This window comes from Pleurodeles waltl, chromosome 3_1 (genome assembly GCF_031143425.1).
Source record: "Pleurodeles waltl isolate 20211129_DDA chromosome 3_1, aPleWal1.hap1.20221129, whole genome shotgun sequence".
Lineage (NCBI taxonomy): Eukaryota > Metazoa > Chordata > Amphibia > Caudata > Salamandridae > Pleurodeles > Pleurodeles waltl.
In genome coordinates this window covers 700,424,793-700,443,687 of record NC_090440.1, presented here as the reverse complement: position 1 = coordinate 700,443,687, position 18,895 = coordinate 700,424,793, and the positions used below count along the sequence as shown (strand labels likewise).

Here is an 18,895-nt window from a genome sequence, read left to right as displayed (position 1 = left end):
TACCAGGCTCCCACATTTGTACATCTTTTAAAAATTGGGTAGGGTGGAACTTTTCTTGTATTGATTTTAGGTGGCTCCAAACAGGCAATTGTGACTTTGTAAAACAACGTTTTTGATGAATTAGTGATATCAGAATCTTCTGGTTGTGAATATTCCGCATGGGGTTCTTGCCTTTTTTCAAAGAGTGATTAACATGCATTTGTTTATTCAAATTGTTTTAATCTATTTTCATGGGATTTACTGCATTGGAGTTGGATTGTGTGGTTCTTATGCTGCACAGGGATTAAAGGTCACTATATCACCCTTTTAAAATGCAGAAAGCATAAGGCACAGGGTCTCTAAGATATGGTCTGTATTTTTCTAAAATGCTAGAATTGATCCCCAAATTCTGTGAAGGTCCTGGAATGAATTAGAGAGTTATACATAATGCCCCAGTGGTTAGAAGAGTGCTCTAAATGTAAATCCAAAGTGTATTGTAAATTTGGTTCCAAAATCATATTGTCCCTTGGTGTACTGTTGACACTTAGTGTTGCTTTACGAGGCCCATTCTAACGTGAAGGAATTACTCAACATTCGGGAGAATAAAGTCCAGTTGACTCTCGTTGTTGAAGCTCAGTATTTCTTTCCTGGGTGGTTGAGCTGCTATTGAGGAGAAAAATTATGCTTCAAAATTAGCAACATCATTTTGTTTTTAAATTTTTACTGGCCTTATTTTCCTTTCTATCGGGATTTGTAATAGTGAATTGCTCAATATGTTAGCCTGTATAAAAAAGGAGGGAATCGTTGGGAGACCAGATGAGGTCCACGTAAACAAGGATTTACATATTGAGCCACAAAGGATTTCTTGATGACTGTGGTTCTTGTGTGAAAATTTCTAACCGTCATTGTTATTGTATAGTTATACAAGGAATGGCCCACATATTTTCTCTAAGATTGCATTTGAAACAATGGACATTGATTACGAGTGCAGTGTCAAAAGGATGTACATGGTAACCTGTAAGTACCAACAGCTTGCCACACATTCACCCTTGTGGAACACATTGGGGAGAAATGATCACAGAGTGGCCTGATGCCTATGCGCAGAACAAACAAGAAATTTGCGGACAGAAGCTTAGTTGCTTGAAATTAAAACTCAACTGTACTCGCCTATGCCAGAGCTGCAAGCTGCACCATAACCAGCCTTGTATCCAATACTCCTTATCCGGGGCTCAGTGTGTGCTGATGACCAATGGTTATCTTGTTGGAGAGAAGGTGTAATCCTGATGGAAGTGTTGCGAGATGGCCTTGCCTTAACTTGTGTTATTACACAGCCCTCACTGCAACTACTAGGCGAGATGGGGAGCTAAGACCCTATTCTCCACTTGACACGCCTTCTCTACCAGTTAAATAAGAGAAGCAATCCCTACCCTCAACTTCCCGCCATTTGTCTAGTAAAAGTGAAGGTAGATAGCGGGAGAGAAATACCATGGAGCAGGTTTGGGTTAAGAAAAAGCTCGGTATCTCAGCAGTACCTGGCACAGGTCATTTGAGAGCAGCTGTTCTGAGACTCCCCGAGCTTGCTCAAAAAAGAGCGCATCAATGAAACTTCAACCCAAAACTGCTGATTCTGGCGAGCAACGGAATCGGGGTAAGAATGACCAAGCGATGTCCAAGCGGAGTCTGCCAACAGCAGATGGAGCTGTGGTGGGGACATGGTGAGCCAAGAAGGAGGGCACAAGTGCTGGCAGTTGCTTTCTCAGACTCAGTTGCTCGGCAATCATGTTCTCACGTATGATGTCAGAAAAGGAGCTACGGTGTAAGCAGTGTAAGCCTGCCTTCCTGGTCAACTCCTCTTTACCGTCAACACCCAGAGTCCCTCCCTCTCCACGGTGCATATCAGAGAGGCAGGGATAAGACTGGAATGCTCCGCTGACTCTGATAGATATGCCAGGGGATGGAGCACAGTGCTCCTAATCTGACCTGTCACATTTTCAGTGAGGGTGCACTCTCATGCATGCATTTTTTGAGAATTGGTTTATGTGTTAATTTCAAATATTGTGATTAAAAATAAAAATTCAAGATTCTGCATTTTAGAGGTACGACCCTTTAATACACTTCCTGTAAAATGTGCTTATACTGACCATGTGTCTAGAAGAAGACCGGGCCTATACATTATGACGTTTGTGGCTCAATGATTCAGCCATTAAAACTGTATTTTGGTCATGATGTGTTCTAACACATCTCAGCAAATCAATTTTTGTACTATTGTAGATTGGAGATTCACTATCATAGTGCTCAGTCCTGGTTATTACAGGAGAAAAGTCAAACACTTGTCCTGTAAAATTGACAGTATTTTAAGGTTTGTTTCTTCATAAAGCTCTCATACAAATTGGGGGTATTTTTCAAGTGTTTAAAAAACTATGTGAAGCCTCATCGATTTTTCTATTTTACTTTTATAGTGATTTGTATGTTTTGTATATGTAGTTAAATACTCTCCATAGGAAGTAATTACTCAAGGTGTTTTCTTGTAGTTAAAGTGACACATTCTTGGAAATTTGGAAATGCAGCGTCCTCTGTGGAAGCGCAGTGGTTGGAAATGTTTCCCTTTTTGATTTGGCCTGCTTTTTGATCAGCTTAGAACATTAACTCTTTGTAAATTTGGGTTCTAAAGTCATTGAGGCACTTTTAACAGGCCATTAGTCATTTAAGTGTTAGCTGTTAGACTGGGTTGTTAGGATAAGACGCAATGACTAAGAGATCCCTATAGTTAAATCTTCTACATAGCACCAAGTTTCCCATAATCCATTGATTTAAGATTATGATGCCTGCATTCGGAGCCTGAGTGCTGCATCCCGGCCTTCACTCAACCCTGTGCTTTGTCTTTCAGATCTCTCTGTGGCTGTGCCCATCTGCAACTCCTTGGCTTCTGTTTTCACTGTTGGAACTGGTATGGCGCTGGGTGAAGACCTGGGTGGAAAGCGTAAGTTAGTGTGATGTTTTTGCTTATAGTGGTCCCCCCATTGATACACATCTGGGTTTTAGTGGGTGATATTTTTGTCTGTGTTTTTAACGGGAGTGTTTAGTGCAAACTCCCGAATCTACTAATGTGAAAGCTATCACCAAATGAGTGGACTTGTGCCTTACTTTGTTTGCCCTCCTCGGTGCTGTGAGTGTTCTGTGTTCCCTTGTCTGCCTGTTGGTATGCTGTATGTGGGAGGGCCCTTCTTTCACTGTTCACAGTAAGGCTGTGAATATCTGCTCTGGCCTGCCCTGAACAGTATGGTAAAGGGCTTGTTGATGTCTGGGAATGCTGTGAATGGCTGGTGTATTCCTTTGCTGGTCCCCAGTAAGACTGCGATTGTCTAGTGTCTTCCCTTTTTATCATGAATGTGGTAATTGATTGTGTTTTATCTACATTATTTCTTGTGAATGTTGTAAATGACTGGGGCCTTTTCCTTGCCTCTCTTGACCTACTGTTGTTTTTGCAGGAGCAGGACTGGGAATGACCATTGCCACTGTTGGGGTCACTATGTGCATCATTGCATCTCAGTGAGAGCAATAAGCCTAATATTGCACAACCAAGAAGCAGCATTAAAGGAAACATTCGCTATGGCAGTGTCTACTGCAGTCTTCAAGGTGATCTTGGACTTTGATGAGTCTTTGGGTGTCTGTCACAAGTGATTGGGCCTTGTACTGGAACTGGGTTACTGCACATCATAAAAGGAAATATCCAGCTTTGAGTGGGATTTAGTACAGTGATCAGAGGGACCTTGTTTTTTTAATTAAAATGTATGTAAGTATTCAAGAGCATCTTCTGCTGTTTGGAGATCCAGTGCAGCAATCCAGGGGAGCTTGGGCTCTTGGAGAACTAAACTAGTAGGGGACTGTGTGCTCTTTGGACATTTGCTGCATTATTGAATGAGAATTGTGCTCTTCAAGGGTAGGCTGTCGTAGTCAGGGGAGCCTTTTTATCTTTGGGGATCCAATTCAGTATCCCTTGTGTACTTTTGCAATCTACGCTACTAATCAAGGTGCTCCTTAAAGAGCCACAGCAGGAAATCTGGAGTCTCTACCAGATAATGTGTTACTGAATCTAAGTACCTTGTTCACCTGATACAAACTTCTGGCTGCTGATTCCTTACCTTTGAATTGATACCTAAGCCATATCCTCCTGGCAGTGGGCTGTGGAGATATTTTTTAGAAAGTCCTGCTGGACCAAACAGGCGAAATGGCCTACCCTGCGGAGCAGACTGTCCAGGCAGTAATGTTTTGCAAATGTGTGCAGGGATGCCCACGTTGCTGTCTCACAGATGTCCAGGACAGGGACTCCACGAGCTAACACTATGGTAGCAGCGTTTTCCCTGGTGAAATTCACTTGTAAGCCCTATGAAGGCTGCTTCTTAGCCAGGGCATAGCAGATCTTTGTACAGCGAACGACTCAGCGCGAAATGGTTTGTTTCTGTACTGCCCGACCTTTCTTTGCTCCCACATATCCCACAAAGAATTGGTCGTTCACCACGCACTCTTTTGTGCTGGCAAGGTAAAACAACAACACCCTTTTTGGGTCCAGTCAGTGGATTTGCCCCTCTTCCTTAGAAGGATGCGAGGGAGCAAAGAAGGTGGGCCCAAATTAAATGGGGTCACCACATTTGGGAGGAAAGAGGCACGGATGTGAAAGGAGTACCTCGTCAGGAAATACTGTGAGATGTGGAGGTTTGGATGAAAGCGCCTGCAGCTCACTCACCCTTCGGGCAGATGTTATTGCCACTAAGAAGGCTATCTTGATGATAAGCAGCTGCAGGGGACAATTGTGCAGTGGCTCGAAGGGAGCACACATGAGGGATGTGAAAACTAAATTAAAATCTCACTGAGGCATGATATAGGGCATGGGGGAAACATGTACAAGCCCTTTTAGAAACCTATTTACAATAGGGGACTTAAATTAAGAGAGTTTGTCAGGCAGCCGCAGAAAAGTGGATGGAGCAGACAGATAGCCCTGGGGAGTGCCCAGAACAGAGCCCTGATAGGCAAGAGATAGAATGAAAAGAAGAACATTAGAGAGAGTAGCAGAAAGAGGATCTAAAGACTTCTCTGTACAATATTTTACAAATCTTTGCTAATGGTAGGGATTTACTGTTTTTCTGGAGGAACGTCTAGCTGCTAAAATAACAGAACAGACTTTGGGAGGAAGGTTGAAGGTTGTCAAATGTAGCCACTCAATCTCCACACATGAAGGCTTAGAGTTAACAGGTTCAGGTGGAGAACCCTCCCCTGCTGTTGTGACAGCAGATCCTCCTGAAGGGGCAGCCTGATCCGAGGATCGATGCTCAACTTCAGAATCTCAGGATACCAGACTCTCCGAGCCAGTCCAGAGCCACAAGGATTACCAGGGCCCATTTGTTCTTGATCTTCTCGCAGACTCTGGGCAGGAGTGGTAAGGATGGAAAGGCATACAGGAGCTCCACTCGAGACGAAAAGCATCTCCGAGTGATTGACGACTTGGAAACTCTAATGCGCAATACTTCTGACATTGGGCATTCTCTTCGGAGGCAAATAGATCTAACTAAGGCTCTCCCCACTGCTGAAAGAGCCAGAAATGTGGGGGAGGCACGGAGTCGGACTGGACAGTGGCTCCATAGAACTGTGCCAGGAACTGATGTTCCCCACTCATCCCATGGCCCAACGGACGAGGTAAAGTCAAAGTCCACTTGGATGACTTCTTTTTGTGCCTCTTCCCTGAGTGTACTGAGGACCTTAAGTGTGATGAGGGGGACTTGGGGCTCCCGGAGCGGTCGCTCACCTCCATGCGTGCAAGTGTCGTCGACTGCCAGGCCGCAAGCATCTTTTGGGACCGCTCCTTCAAAGCTTTCAGTGCCATGGCTAAGCTCGACTTCGAGTCGTGGTCGTGCTCGAGACACCAGAGGTAGACGAGGTGAGGATCCATAGCGGAGTTGGCGCAATGATAGGTGCCACACGGTTTGAAGCCTGCCTTCCTGAACAACATCCTTGACACACCAACAAGTAAACAACTTTGACAAAACGTCAAAAAAAAGGCCTGTTGAAAAGCGACAGAGTGGTAGCTTCGGGATCTGCGCTACCTGGTATGGAAAGAAAAGAACTGACATCTGCGCATCTGGTTGGCGTATATATCGTTGACAGTGACGACCCATCCGGTGGCAACTACGCCACGTGGAACCAAATGAAGCCACCCAACAGCGAGTGCTCGGATATTGCTTGTGCAAAAGTTTACGGATTCAGTCTGATGCCTGGGGAAATTCAAAGGCAAGGAATTTGCAGCTAGAAGTCTCTATCAGATATAGGAACTGTGTTTCTGGAACGACTTTGTAACTTTCAAATGATTCTGGCTAATGGTGAGAATTATTATGTATAGCAATCCTTTTTCCTAAACAAAGTAAAGTCCTGTTTTGCGCTCCTATATAGCTCATTGAAGGGCCACCTAAGAGTGGATCGCAATGCTCGAAAATTCCTGACTCCTTCCCACCTTGCTTCTAGGTCAAATAAGTTGTGCGTCCTCTCTAAAGAAAACATAGACATAAGACTGCTGTTCTTTTGTTACCTGTCTTCTTTCCTTTTGTGTTTTCATTCTGAGTTTCGGGTGGACCAAAATTTTAACTGTGGGTAAGGAGCCTCATTCCTCAATTTGTATTCAGAGCATGTGATGGTCTACAAATACTGCTATAACTGGGAATTATTAAATCAATATAAATTCCTTTGGTAACTATTTGAAGGCCCCAACCTTGCCACAATGGGTTCCCAGACAGTACTGGAATACCTGCTGTGGGATATATCTTTTGATCTGCATGAGCATATGCAATCCAGATCGCAGGATCTCTGAGTAGCTTGGTTCTAGCAACCAAATGTATTTGTGTACAAGACTGTTTACATTAGGTGCTCACTGGTGGGCTGCTTCCCGTTGACTAACCTAACTGGAGTGTTTGAACCTAACATTTTATCTTCCTGTATATAAAACACGATTCCCTACAAACTCTATCCACTGGTATGTTTGTTAGAACACATGCTTTCAATATGACCCTACTTCCCACATTTGCAACACTATTGGCCTTAAGGGATAGTCCAATTGCTCTTCCCCCTCTGGCTTGGGATTGCCTCTACTGACATTCTTTGAGGTATATTCCCTTTTGTAATTCTTTAAAGGTTGTTTTTCACTCCCATCCCTTTGTTTGGCAAAACGAAATTATTAAAATAAAATACAAAATAAGCAATATATCCCCCAGATGAAAATTCTTGCAAAATGGTTGCAGGCTCATTGCAATGGACTCTCACATAAGTCTCCACGTCTGTCAGTCTAAAAATAGTATTGTTCTGCACTGCAGTATTTTGCATTAACCTATCTGTCTAGGCTTGCATAATTTGTTGAAAGTCATTCCTTTCCAGCTGACCACTTTGAACATAATTGTCCAGTACCTCTGTAATGTCTTTGTCCCACTACTAGTTGTTGTTTAATTAAACACACAGGCGTAATCGATTCTTCTTCTTACACGACTTGTAAGGGAAACAACTTCAAGCTTTCTAGTGAGTAGTCAGTAGAATTTTATTAGCAGACTGCAGTTTGTGGTATCACAAATATTAGCCCTTAGCTGCTACTTGTTGTTTGATCCTCCTAGGTCAAGGAACAAGAAATTTACTGAAGTAATGAAAGGGACCTTTTGTTCAGAAGATACATGCAGCCGACCTTGTGGTAGGAGAGGACCATTGTAGGTGATTGTGATGGAGGGGGCTTACTGTGAATGTGGAGGGGAGGCCTATGGTGTTTTCCTAGCCACAAATAGGAACCATGCTCTTCAGATCTCATTGCAGACATGGGAAGGGACAGTACCTAGTAACCTAGATTTAATAAGTGCAACTTTCAAGAAACATTTAACCTAATCAGCCAGGGCAAAAACAACTGATGCAAGGTGCACTGACCTGGGCAAGATGTCTTTTCCCCCAATGGTTAGTGAATTCAAATGTCCATATTGCTCCAGTCGAGACATGCAAATACCAGTGCAAGTCTATGTAAAAGACCCAAGGTGCTTTCAGGATCTCCCTGAGCTGAAATCAGGAAGTGATGTTCTTGGCCCTTTCTTGTGACGGAAGCATGGAACTTGTACTCAGAGAATCTCTTTCCTGCTGACAGCTTCCACCACCCTTGGGCAAGGGTTCCTGCCTTCCGGCTTCCAGATATGGTATAGAAATTTGAGTATTTCTCCCTTACTTACATTGTAAGTTGAAAGTAAAACAATATCGTTTGGAGCAAAACTGAAATTCTTACTCCCAAAATATATTTTTATGTAAACATAATGTGTATTTTAAGCATCTGGCATTTTTGGCTAATCTTTAAGCTTCCTTTGTAACAGGAAAGTCACAAAAATGAAAGATGTATGTTCAATGGCATGTGTGGCTGTAGATACAAATGCTTTGCATAAGTCCGCCATCTAGTGTTGGGTTCAGAGTGTTGCAAGTTGTTTTTGTTTGAAGAGTCTTTTCGAGTCATGAGATTGAATGACTCCTCCTCTCTCTGATACTGCGCATGGGCATCAAGTCCTTTGTTAGATTGTTTTCTCTCTGCTGTCGAGTTCAAACTTGTCTTCCTCTTGCTTGGTATTCCTCGGCTCGGTCTATTCCGAACTCTTCTTTTCAGTCTTTCTTTAAACGACGGCATTGTATCTCAGTCACAGTTTCTCAATCTAATTTAGTTGATCCGAATTCCTGCGTCTGGAGTCGGCTTATCGTTTCGAGCCTACTCCTCCACGTGGTGTCGAGAAATGCAGGGCTGATGGAACGGACTCCATTTCGGTTTTGCCCTCCATGCCATTCCAAATTCCCACACACCGACCAACACTTGAGGGTCATTATGACTTCAGCAGATTTAAAAAGCCAGTCCGCGAAACTCCCGTGCGGCCGCCTTCCCACGGGCCCCATTACAAGTTTACCTCTGGGTCAGTTGGCTGAAACAGTGTTTCCGCCCCCTTGCCCAGCCGGAAACTGTATACAGCATTGCCTCCAGCTCATAATAGAGCTGGAGGCAATGCTGTAGTGCGTAGGGTACACCAGCACCCATTGCAATGCTCACTGTCGAACATCCCAACGGGGCCGCCCAGGAGTGCCCCTGCACTGCCCATTCCAAGTGCATGGGCAGTGTAAGGGGGCCCTTGGACACCATCTCCGCCAGCCTTTTTATGGCAGTGCTACTGCCATAAAATCGCTGGCGGAGAAAGGACTAGGACCGCCAGACCGTGACGCTACCTCCATCGTCGTAATGTGGCGGTCGGACCGGAACATTGGCGGGGGTCCGACCGCCACCTCAATGACCCCCTCTGTGTGTAACTTGTGCTTGTCTCGGACGATAAAGAAGAAACCTGCAATGTCTGTCTGTCTTTTTTGATCTAAAGACACTCCAGGGCAGAAGAGGGCATCGATTGGAGATGGCGTTGAAGACACCGGGCGACACTACTGATATTTTCGGGGAAGAGCATGCACAGGAGGAGATCGAACAAGAGGAGGCCTTTCCCATAGAAGATTCAGAGTTGGACACTCGATCTGACATCGAAAGTCAGCCTCTCACCTCAGTGCAACCTGTGAGTACATCAACCCGGACCTCCCATACAAAGTCTCTAAAGAAACCCCACTAACCGGTCCACCACTGCCTTAGGGCCATTGTCGGAGCTGAAAGTTACCTTTGGATGCCCCGCATTTTGGCTCAGCACCAAAAATAGCTAAGACTGAGCTGTCTTCGGCATCAGCTTCCAGCTCGGCAGCATTTCACATAGCCTCGGGATCAAGTCCACCCTTTGATCCGAGCAAGAAGCCTTCCACATCCGCTTCAGAGCAAACAGCTTTGAGTCGATACAAGGTTTCCACTCCAAAAACTTGGGAACCAAAGATTCTGTCATCCAGAGTCATTCCTCGGAAGCATCTTCACCATTGGAGCCAATCCTCGAAACAATGGACGCTCGTCATTACCAGCTCCATATCCAAAAGGGAACAGGAAGAATAACTCCTTCTCCCCTGTCCCAATCAAGAGGAAACATACTTTTCAAGAGACCTTGGACACTGCTCCTCCACCTAAAAAGGTCTCCAAAGACAAGGCTCCAGTTCGACTCCAGCCTTCACCACCACACTCTCCTGTGCTTCTTCCTTTTCACCACCTCAGGTAGATGACTTAGAGGACATTCCACAAGACATTGACCCATAGGATTCGTATGATCCTGATGCCATATTACCGGTTGACCTTGGTTTATACCCTGCACACCCTTGCCCTCCTGAAGATGCCACTTCATATCAGCAGGTCATAGCACACTGACCCTATTGAAGAGGATTTTCTCTTCGATACACTGACTATCACCCATAAGGAAAAACAGTTTTTGCCTATGTTCCCAGGTATGCTTAGAGATGCCACAGACATTTTTAAAGAACTTGTTAGGGCAAGAGTTCTTACCCCAAGGTTCGATAAAAAGAATTATTAGGCAGCACCTACATCCCATATATTTATTTGGTCACAAATTCCTCCTAACTCTATAGTCGTCAGCACAGCACAGAAACGTACTAACAGCCAATCAACGGGAGATGCACCCCCAATAAGGAAAGCAAAAAACTAGATGCAGCAGGCAAAGGAGTAACTGCACAAGCTGCCAATCATTGGTGTATCGCAAATTCTCAAGCACTCTTGACACGTTATGACAGGGCCCACTGGGACGAAATGGAGGCTCTCTTCCATTTACCTCCCAGAGGAACATCGTAAAAGGGTACAGGAAATAGTCACCAAAGGCCAAGCTATTTCAAACAACTCTATTAGGTGTGCCACTGATGCAGCTGATACCACAGCACCTGGTATTATCAGAAGGCATGCTTGGCTCTGATGTTCCGGCTTCAAGCCAGAAATTCAACAGGCAGTTCTCAACATGCCTTTTCACAGGGAACATTTGTTTGGTCAGGAGGTTGACAAAACCATAGAAATAACAAGGATTTTGAAACAGCAAAGGCTATGGGGACCCTACTCACTGCACCACAAAGGGGCAATTTTCATCGCCCACAATTCAGGGGAGGATTCAAACTATTATCTAATGAGCCTTCCACCTCCCAAACCAAGCAAGTCACCCATTTTGTTTTTAATAAAGATTCCTTCAGAGGTTCCTACAGAGGTGCTATTAATAAAGGGAGAGGAAAGGCATCCACCTCTAGAGGGTCAGCCTCTAATACGCAACAGTGACTACTTACACTGGCTCCAGTAGAGGAAAGATTAATGCATTTCTATCTACAATGGTCCAACATCACCACAGATCAGTGGCTTCTAGCAATTATCCAACATAGTTACTGTCTAGAGCTTATCTCCACTCCACCAAATATTCCTCCTCACCTGTCACACTTCCCGTACAGTAGACCTTCTCCATACATTGGGATTCACAATCAACTTTCTCAAATCCCACTTACAACCTCTACAAATACAGCCCTATCTTGGGCAGTTCTCAATGCTCAGTCAGCATTGGCATATCCAAACGCAGCTCGAATTCAGGCTTTTTAAACGTTTCTTTCCCAACTACAAGAATGCCACACTTACTCAGTGATGCAGTTACTAGGGATGTTGGCGACCTGCATTGCCAATGTTCCTCATGCCAGACTACACATGCGCCCCTAACAGCAGTGTCTTTCTCGACAGTGATCTCAGTCACAGGGTCATCTCCAAGATCTAGTGTTGGACCACCAGACTCCCCGCTTTCTGCAATGGTAAAATCCCACCAACCTTTCCAAGGAGCGGCCCTTTCAAGACCCTGTACTTCAAGTCAATCTGACTACAGATGCATCACAGACAGGTTGTGGAGCTAACCTCAACAACCTTACACTACAAGGCATATGGGATCCCATTCAACAGACTTCTCACATGAACTACTTGGAGTTACAGGCAGAATTTCTAGCACTCAACACATTTTTACCACAACTCTCCCAAAAAGTGGTTCTAGTACGTACAGACAACATGACAGCCACGTATTATCTCCAGAAACAGGGTGGACACGTTCTTCTCAATTGTCCCTTCTTGCTTACACAATTTGGAAGTGGGTAATTCACCACAGCATTCACTTACTGGCAGAACATCTCCCAGGAATGGACAATATATTTGCAGACTTCCTCAGCAGGATGCAACAACAAGTCAACGAATGGGAACTTCACCCACAAGTACTTTGTCAATACTTTCAAAGGTGGGCAACACCACAAATAGACCTCTTCGCCACCGCAGAAAACTCAACAAACCAAAACTTCACTTCCAGATACCCACACCTTCAGGCCAAGGGCAATGCTCTATGGATGAATTGGTGAGGGATATTTGCCTACTCTTTCCTACCTCTCCCACTCATTCTGTCTCTTGTTTGCAAAATGAGACAAATATCACTCACCATGATCCTTGTAGCTCCCACGTGAGCATGTCAACCTTGGTTCACAATACTTTTGGACCTGTCTGTAGTTCCTCATGAGAAACTCCCCAACAGGCTGGACCTTCTCACTCAAAGTCAAGGTCAAATCAGATATCAAGACCCCAAAACACTCAATCTTGCGATATGGCTCCTGAAGTCATAGAGTTTGGTTATTTGAATCAACCCTCAGATGTTATGGAGATTCTTCGAGAGGCTTGTAAACCTACAACTAGACAGTGTTATGCTGCAAAATGGGAACATTTTGTTTGCTACTGTCAACCTAAATTTATTGATCCACTCAAAGCCTCAGTCTAGGACATTGTTAACTGCTTCATTCATAGCATATTCATTTATTAGGCTTCATTTGGCAGCTATAGATGCTTACCTTCAAAACAAACAACATAACTCTTTATTCAGGATTCCAGTTGTCAAAGCTTTCATGGAAGACCTTAAAGTGTTATTTCACCCAGGATTCCCCAGCACCATCATTGAACCTTAATGTTGTGCTTACTAGACTCATGGGTCCACCTTTTCAACCTATATATTCCTGTGCTTTGCAATTTATTTCATGGAAAGTAGCCTTTTTAGTAGCTATCACTTCTCTAAGATGTTTAAGTGAAATACAGGCTTCAACTTTAAAAGAACCATTCTTCCAGTACACAAAGATAGAGTAGTTCTTAAGACAAACCCAAAATTCCTTCTAAAAGTATTTTCACCATTTCACATTAGTCAGTCAATTGCGTTCCCTGTTTTTTCCCCACAACCAGACTCAGTTGCTGAGACAGCTCTTCACACACTCAATGTTAAAAGGACTCTTATGTATTACATTGATAGGATTAAGCAGTTTAGGAAATCTAAGCAATTTTTTGTAGCATTTTCAATGCCTCATAAAGGCAATCCAATTTCAAAAAATGGCATAGCCAGATGGGTAGTCAAGTGTATTCAAACTTGTTATCTTAAAGCCAAAGGGCAGTTATCTATAACTCGCAGAGCACATTCCACTAGAAAGAAAGATGCTTCTGTGGCTTTTTTAGGTAACATTCCAATAGTAGACATTTGTAAGACTACTACTTGGTCTACACCACTTACATTTACTAAACACTATTGTGTAGTTGTTTTAGCACGTCAACAAGCTAACGTTGGCCAAGCAGTGCTTAGGACACTTTTTCAAGCAACTCCAACTCCTACAGGCTAGCCACCGCTTACTTGAAGGGGACTGCTTTACAGTATATGCAAAGCGTGTGTATCTACAGTCACACATGCCATTGAACTGAAAATGTTACTTATTCAGCAGACATCTGTTTGTGGCATGTAGTGCTGTAGATTCACATGCACCCTCCCTCCTCCCCAGAAGCCTGTGGTCGTTGTATTAGCATATATATAAATAAATACACTGCATGGACATCTCTTTTTCCTATCCTCTATATACTCCTTACCTCACCCACCTGCGGGAAAACAATCTAACAAAAGACTTGATGCCCATGTGCAGTATCACCAAGAGGAGTCACTCGATCTCGTGACTCGAAAAGATTCTTCTAGCAAAAATAACTTGCAACACTCCGAACCCAACACTAGATGACGGACTTATGCAAAGCATGTGAATCTACAGCACTACATGCCACGAAGAGATGTCTACTGGGTAACATTTCCTTTTCACCTTAAATGCCCCCTTTTCTGATTGGGTAGCAAAAATAACAGAGTATTGTATCATTGCTGATGTCACTGATCTGGACATAGCAGCAGTAGCAGGTTAAAGCTTGGGCACACTTCATGTACGTTATTCCATATTTCCTTCTGTTGAAAGTATTTGTCCAATTATAGAGTGTAAAGCAGGCCAGAAGCCTTTTATTTGGTGGGCTGCTGTTGTATGGATGACACAAACCAGATCCTTGTTTCAAGATTCAATAATGAGATACAGCTCATAGCCAATGGCTCTCTTCAACTGTGTCTTTACATTCTAAACTTCCCACATACAAATATATATATATATATATTCTCCTAGAACACTCACACCACATTCCACTTATCATACCTTTCCACACAACACATATTTTCCCCTTACAAACAAAACAAAGGAATAAATGTGCAAAAGAATCAATGTACAATTACACTGGAATATCTTACATATACATAAGAATCACATACAATACTGCTGCCAAAATGTTTGTAGGCCCCTGCGCTGGGACCCCTCTTGGGGTGAGTCATGCGTAATATAAATAATAGTGATATAACATAACTGAGGTAACCTACTGATCAGACTGATAATCAGATAACCATGCTGGTGGTTTAACAGGACTTCCCTTAGAAGATATAGCAATTGCCGCACCTCTAAGAGTATTCCTTACAGATCACCCCAGATCATGATCATTGCCTAAAGAGTTACCCTTGCTTCAAACCACAAAATCATACATGACACTTCCCTCTTGACCACCATCAGATCCATCTCCTTCTTCATAACTGAAACAACTTTCTTTCCTTCCTCAATGACATTAGGTAACACTACTCTCATCATCAAAATCTGCACCACACCCAGCATCTTCCTTGTACCTACCACCATCCAACATTTCACTTTCATCAGCCATACCAAAAGGATATCCAAGCAACAAATCCGCACATTTGATTACACACCCTTCCTTTCTACATGCTGCTACACAACTCATGGGCCAACATTTACTGTCTTACATCTGTACAAAATTCCAAAATACTGACACCTTTTAGTACCCACCCAGGTTTCTTCACTCTCACAATTTGCCCAATTTCAATAACTGGCAACCTACATCCTGCTTTTTTATCATAATACTCCTTGTACATGGCACGCACCTTAAGCTTACTTCACCTTTATCTTACTTCATCCAAAGACCACTGTTTCTGTGAGCTCTTATGAACAACCAACTAGGATTGCACTTAAACCTCGGAAAAAATGCCTCATCAATTCAAAAGGAGTAACACCCATGGCATTGCACACCGTTGACAAAGACCATACAGTCTTACCCAATTGCATCTCCCAACTAGAATCGGACCTTTCTGAAAATTGAATAATTCCTTTCAACAACCTATTAAATCTCCCCAACATACCATTCGCACTAGGATTGTACAGTGACGACATACTACGATGCACCACTCCATAGTTCTCCAAAACCTCCTAGCCTTCCCAGATAAACACTGTATTCCATTATCAGTCAATCAACTAACGGGCACCCCTACACAGAAATATATCTCTTCTAAAAATTATAAAACTTCATCAGTATCTGCGCTATCCACCACCTTAACCACCAGCCACCTGGATATTAAATTCATAACACCCAATACAGATCAATGTTGTGTCCCCTTACAACCCATAATGTCTATGGCAATACACTTACAAAGTTCCTCCAGGCACTTCCCATCACGCATGGAAACATTTAATGTCATGAAGAATGTGTCTGAACCAGCACACTCCCTCACCATGCGTTCAATTGCCACATCCGTGCCTGGCTGCCAATAGAGATGACCTGCTTTGTTGTCACAATTTCAAGGTGTCCTTCATGCATTTATTCCATAATACATGGTCTCATACTGACGGGTAGTATTGCCCTTCAATCATGGGCAATACAGTCTCCTTCCACAGAAAGCTCATCCCTCAGTTCCCTAAACACTTTCACTTGACCACACAAGGTTTCTTTCCTCAGCCATCTGGACACAATATATTCCTTCACCTCACACAAAAGCTTTCCTCCACTTGGAATAAAGAATGTGATGCGAAAGTTATTACCCATTCAGTACCATTCTTGGCTCTAGGACTCGACACAGCACCAAAATACCCAGCTGACTGTGTCAGTAGTAATTATTTTTAGTGCACTGGGATAATATCCCTGAAGTGCAGGTGTCTCCATTATATCACTTGATTTTCTCAAAGTCTTTTTGGCACAGAGGAGTCTATTCAAACATATTTCCATTTTTCAACAATTGTCTGATGTGGAAAGACTTCATAGAAAATGTTTTCACAAGTTTAGAATAAAATGCAGAAATCCCTAAATAAAAGTAAATCCTGGCATCCTCTTTACTCTTTGGTGCAGATGCTAACTTAATTGGTTTCCACCATGCAAAACCGAGGTTTAACCCCATCAAAGCTGGTCTCATGCCCAAGGTATGTCACTCTCCACGGCAGAGTTGCACTTTGTAAGCTCCAGAGTCAAACCTTTCTTCTCCAGTACACTCAGTACTCTTTGCAACCGTTCATCATGTTCAACCTTACTCTTCCCAGTCACCAATATGTCCCCCTGGAGAATAATCCACTCCTTGAAATTTTGTAAACAAATTAAACATGAGCCTTTGAAAAACTGCATGTCGAGGCACTACTCCAAAAGGCATTCATTTAAATTGGAAACATCCATTTGGAATTATAAAAACAGTGAGTTGTCTACATTCTTTTTGCAAGGTAATCTGGTGGTATGCAGATGACAAGTCAATTGTGGAAAAATCCCAAGCCCCTCTCAACATAGCATTTCACTAATTGTCAGAAGAGGCAAACGATCCAAAATTATACCATAGTGTGCGGTCTATGCACAAGCAAATCCTCCCATTAGTCCGTCGTGCTACCACCACTGGAGCAATCCAATCAGATGACTCAACAGTTTCAATAATGTCAGTCTAAACCAACCATTCAAGTTCTTTAGTTACTTCTTCTCTTAATAATATGGGTATATTCTGTACCTTGTGCACTTTTGATGGAGCATTTCTCTTCAACATAATAAGATGTTCAAACCCATTCAACCTTCCTACTGAAAACCTTGGTTAATCTCTTCAACACTTCCTTTCCTGCTGTTGCTCTTTCATCCACAAATACCTGCTCAGGTCCAAAACTATATGCAAATTGCCCTTGTCAAACCAGCCCAACACTGAAGGTCCTTTCTTAGCCACATACAACTTCCTAATGGTCTTTCTTCCTTAAAATCATCAGACTTGTGTGCGGTCCCCCAGCATCCTCTATGGGTTAATCGCGAAACCTTTCCAGGCGAATATCCGATTCACTAAATATCTCTCCCACCTTATTAACAAACCTTTCCTTCCATACACTGTCCTCCACAATAGTGTAAGGTGCCCCAAAATATGCCCCCACACCAATTCTCACACCACCAACAGACAAATTACAAATTGGTTTCTTCTTGCTACTCATGTCATCCACAAAATTAAGAACACCACTTTTGTTCTTGCATTGCACATACTTGATCGGATTCTCCTAATCAATTGCATGTACACTATCATTTGTAGATGATCCTTCATCAGTCACACACCTGACTCTTATATTCTTCCTTCGGCACACGTCAGAAAAATAACCCATAATGTCACAACGTGGCTTTAAGGCCAGACACATTTTAGAATAAGCCAAAGGTCTCAAACTGTCACAATGATAACACCTTTTACAACTTTCCCCCGCAGGCTTGACATTCTTGTGACCAAAAAAATATTTTACTCAGCACTCTTCGAATTTATTTTCCCGATATATTCACCATTCACTATCTGTGTAGTACTTTTAATAGCCTTCGCAGACCTGCTATAACATTCTGCTTTTTGAGCGATTGCTACAATATCCTTCAAATCCGCGTCACTATGCACCCATAATCTCTCTTGAATAGTGGTATCCTTAGCATGCATTACCACATGGTCTCATTAACTTTTCATGCAGCCCCAAAAGCCTATAATCATATGCTACTAATTCGGGCATTCACACTTATCTTGTTCTTCCTGCTTCCTCTGAAAAACGTATATCTGGTAACACCAATTAATAATTTAGGTGCAAACTATGCATCCAGCTCTTTCACTGTTGCATCAAACACATTCTCATCCCTTGCTCCACTTTGCTTTAGTACCAGATTATAGATTTGTAATTCTTGATGTTCTTGAGAATGTCACAAAATATGCTTTTTCCATTTGTGGGAAAATTTGTTTTCTTCATGTAGTTCAGAAAATTCTCTTTCCACTCCGTGCAAGTCTGGGTGGAATTAAATTCCTTAGGTGGATTAATATTAAAGCTCTGCGCAGAATTTATGACAGCAAATTGGACTAATATTGTGATATCTTTTCACTTCTACATTGAGTGATAGCACAAGCCATTCTTCACGTCGGTACAATCAGTGCAATCACAATTAACAGCAGTTGCTTAGCTATCGCTCAATTGCCTCACCTCAGAAAACGCGATTGTTTGCACAAATACAGTAAATTACAAATAACAACATTCCCGTAGCTATCGCTGAATTTCCTCACCTCAGAAAACAAGATTCCATGCACAAATACGGTTCTAGGCCCACCAGCAAAACTTCGCTGAAATTGCTAAGCCCAAGGTCCTGCAGCTGCAAGTGGAGCAATGTGTACTTGTTACCACAACAATCAAAAATGGCTGCCACATAACGGTCACATTTGGGTCGCGTCACGTTGCACATCAGACATGCTTCCTCACTCCATGTAGCACGCTGTGCTGCATTAGTACTGGTGCCAAGTTCCTGCTGGCA

At 43.0% G+C, this 18,895-nt stretch overlaps 1 protein-coding gene across 4 annotated transcripts in view; it reads left to right on the top strand.

Annotated features, from left to right (window-relative positions):
• Window positions 1–18,895, top strand: part of TMEM234 (transmembrane protein 234) — a 163,921-nt gene that overhangs the window by 96,497 nt on the left and 48,529 nt on the right. For 2 of the 4 annotated variants that reach the window (XR_011201406.1, XR_011201405.1), the window contains exons 4-5: window positions 2,867–2,959; window positions 3,468–3,615. Coding sequence is in view for 2 of the 4 variants with exons in the window: in XM_069223355.1 (XP_069079456.1) it covers window positions 2,867–2,959; window positions 3,468–3,532 (158 nt within the window). In the remaining 2 variants the exon portion in view is untranslated. Of the gene's footprint in view, window positions 1–2,866; window positions 2,960–3,467; window positions 7,489–18,895 lie in introns of those variants that run through there. The other 2 variants (XM_069223355.1, XM_069223356.1) reach the window with 1 other exon arrangement.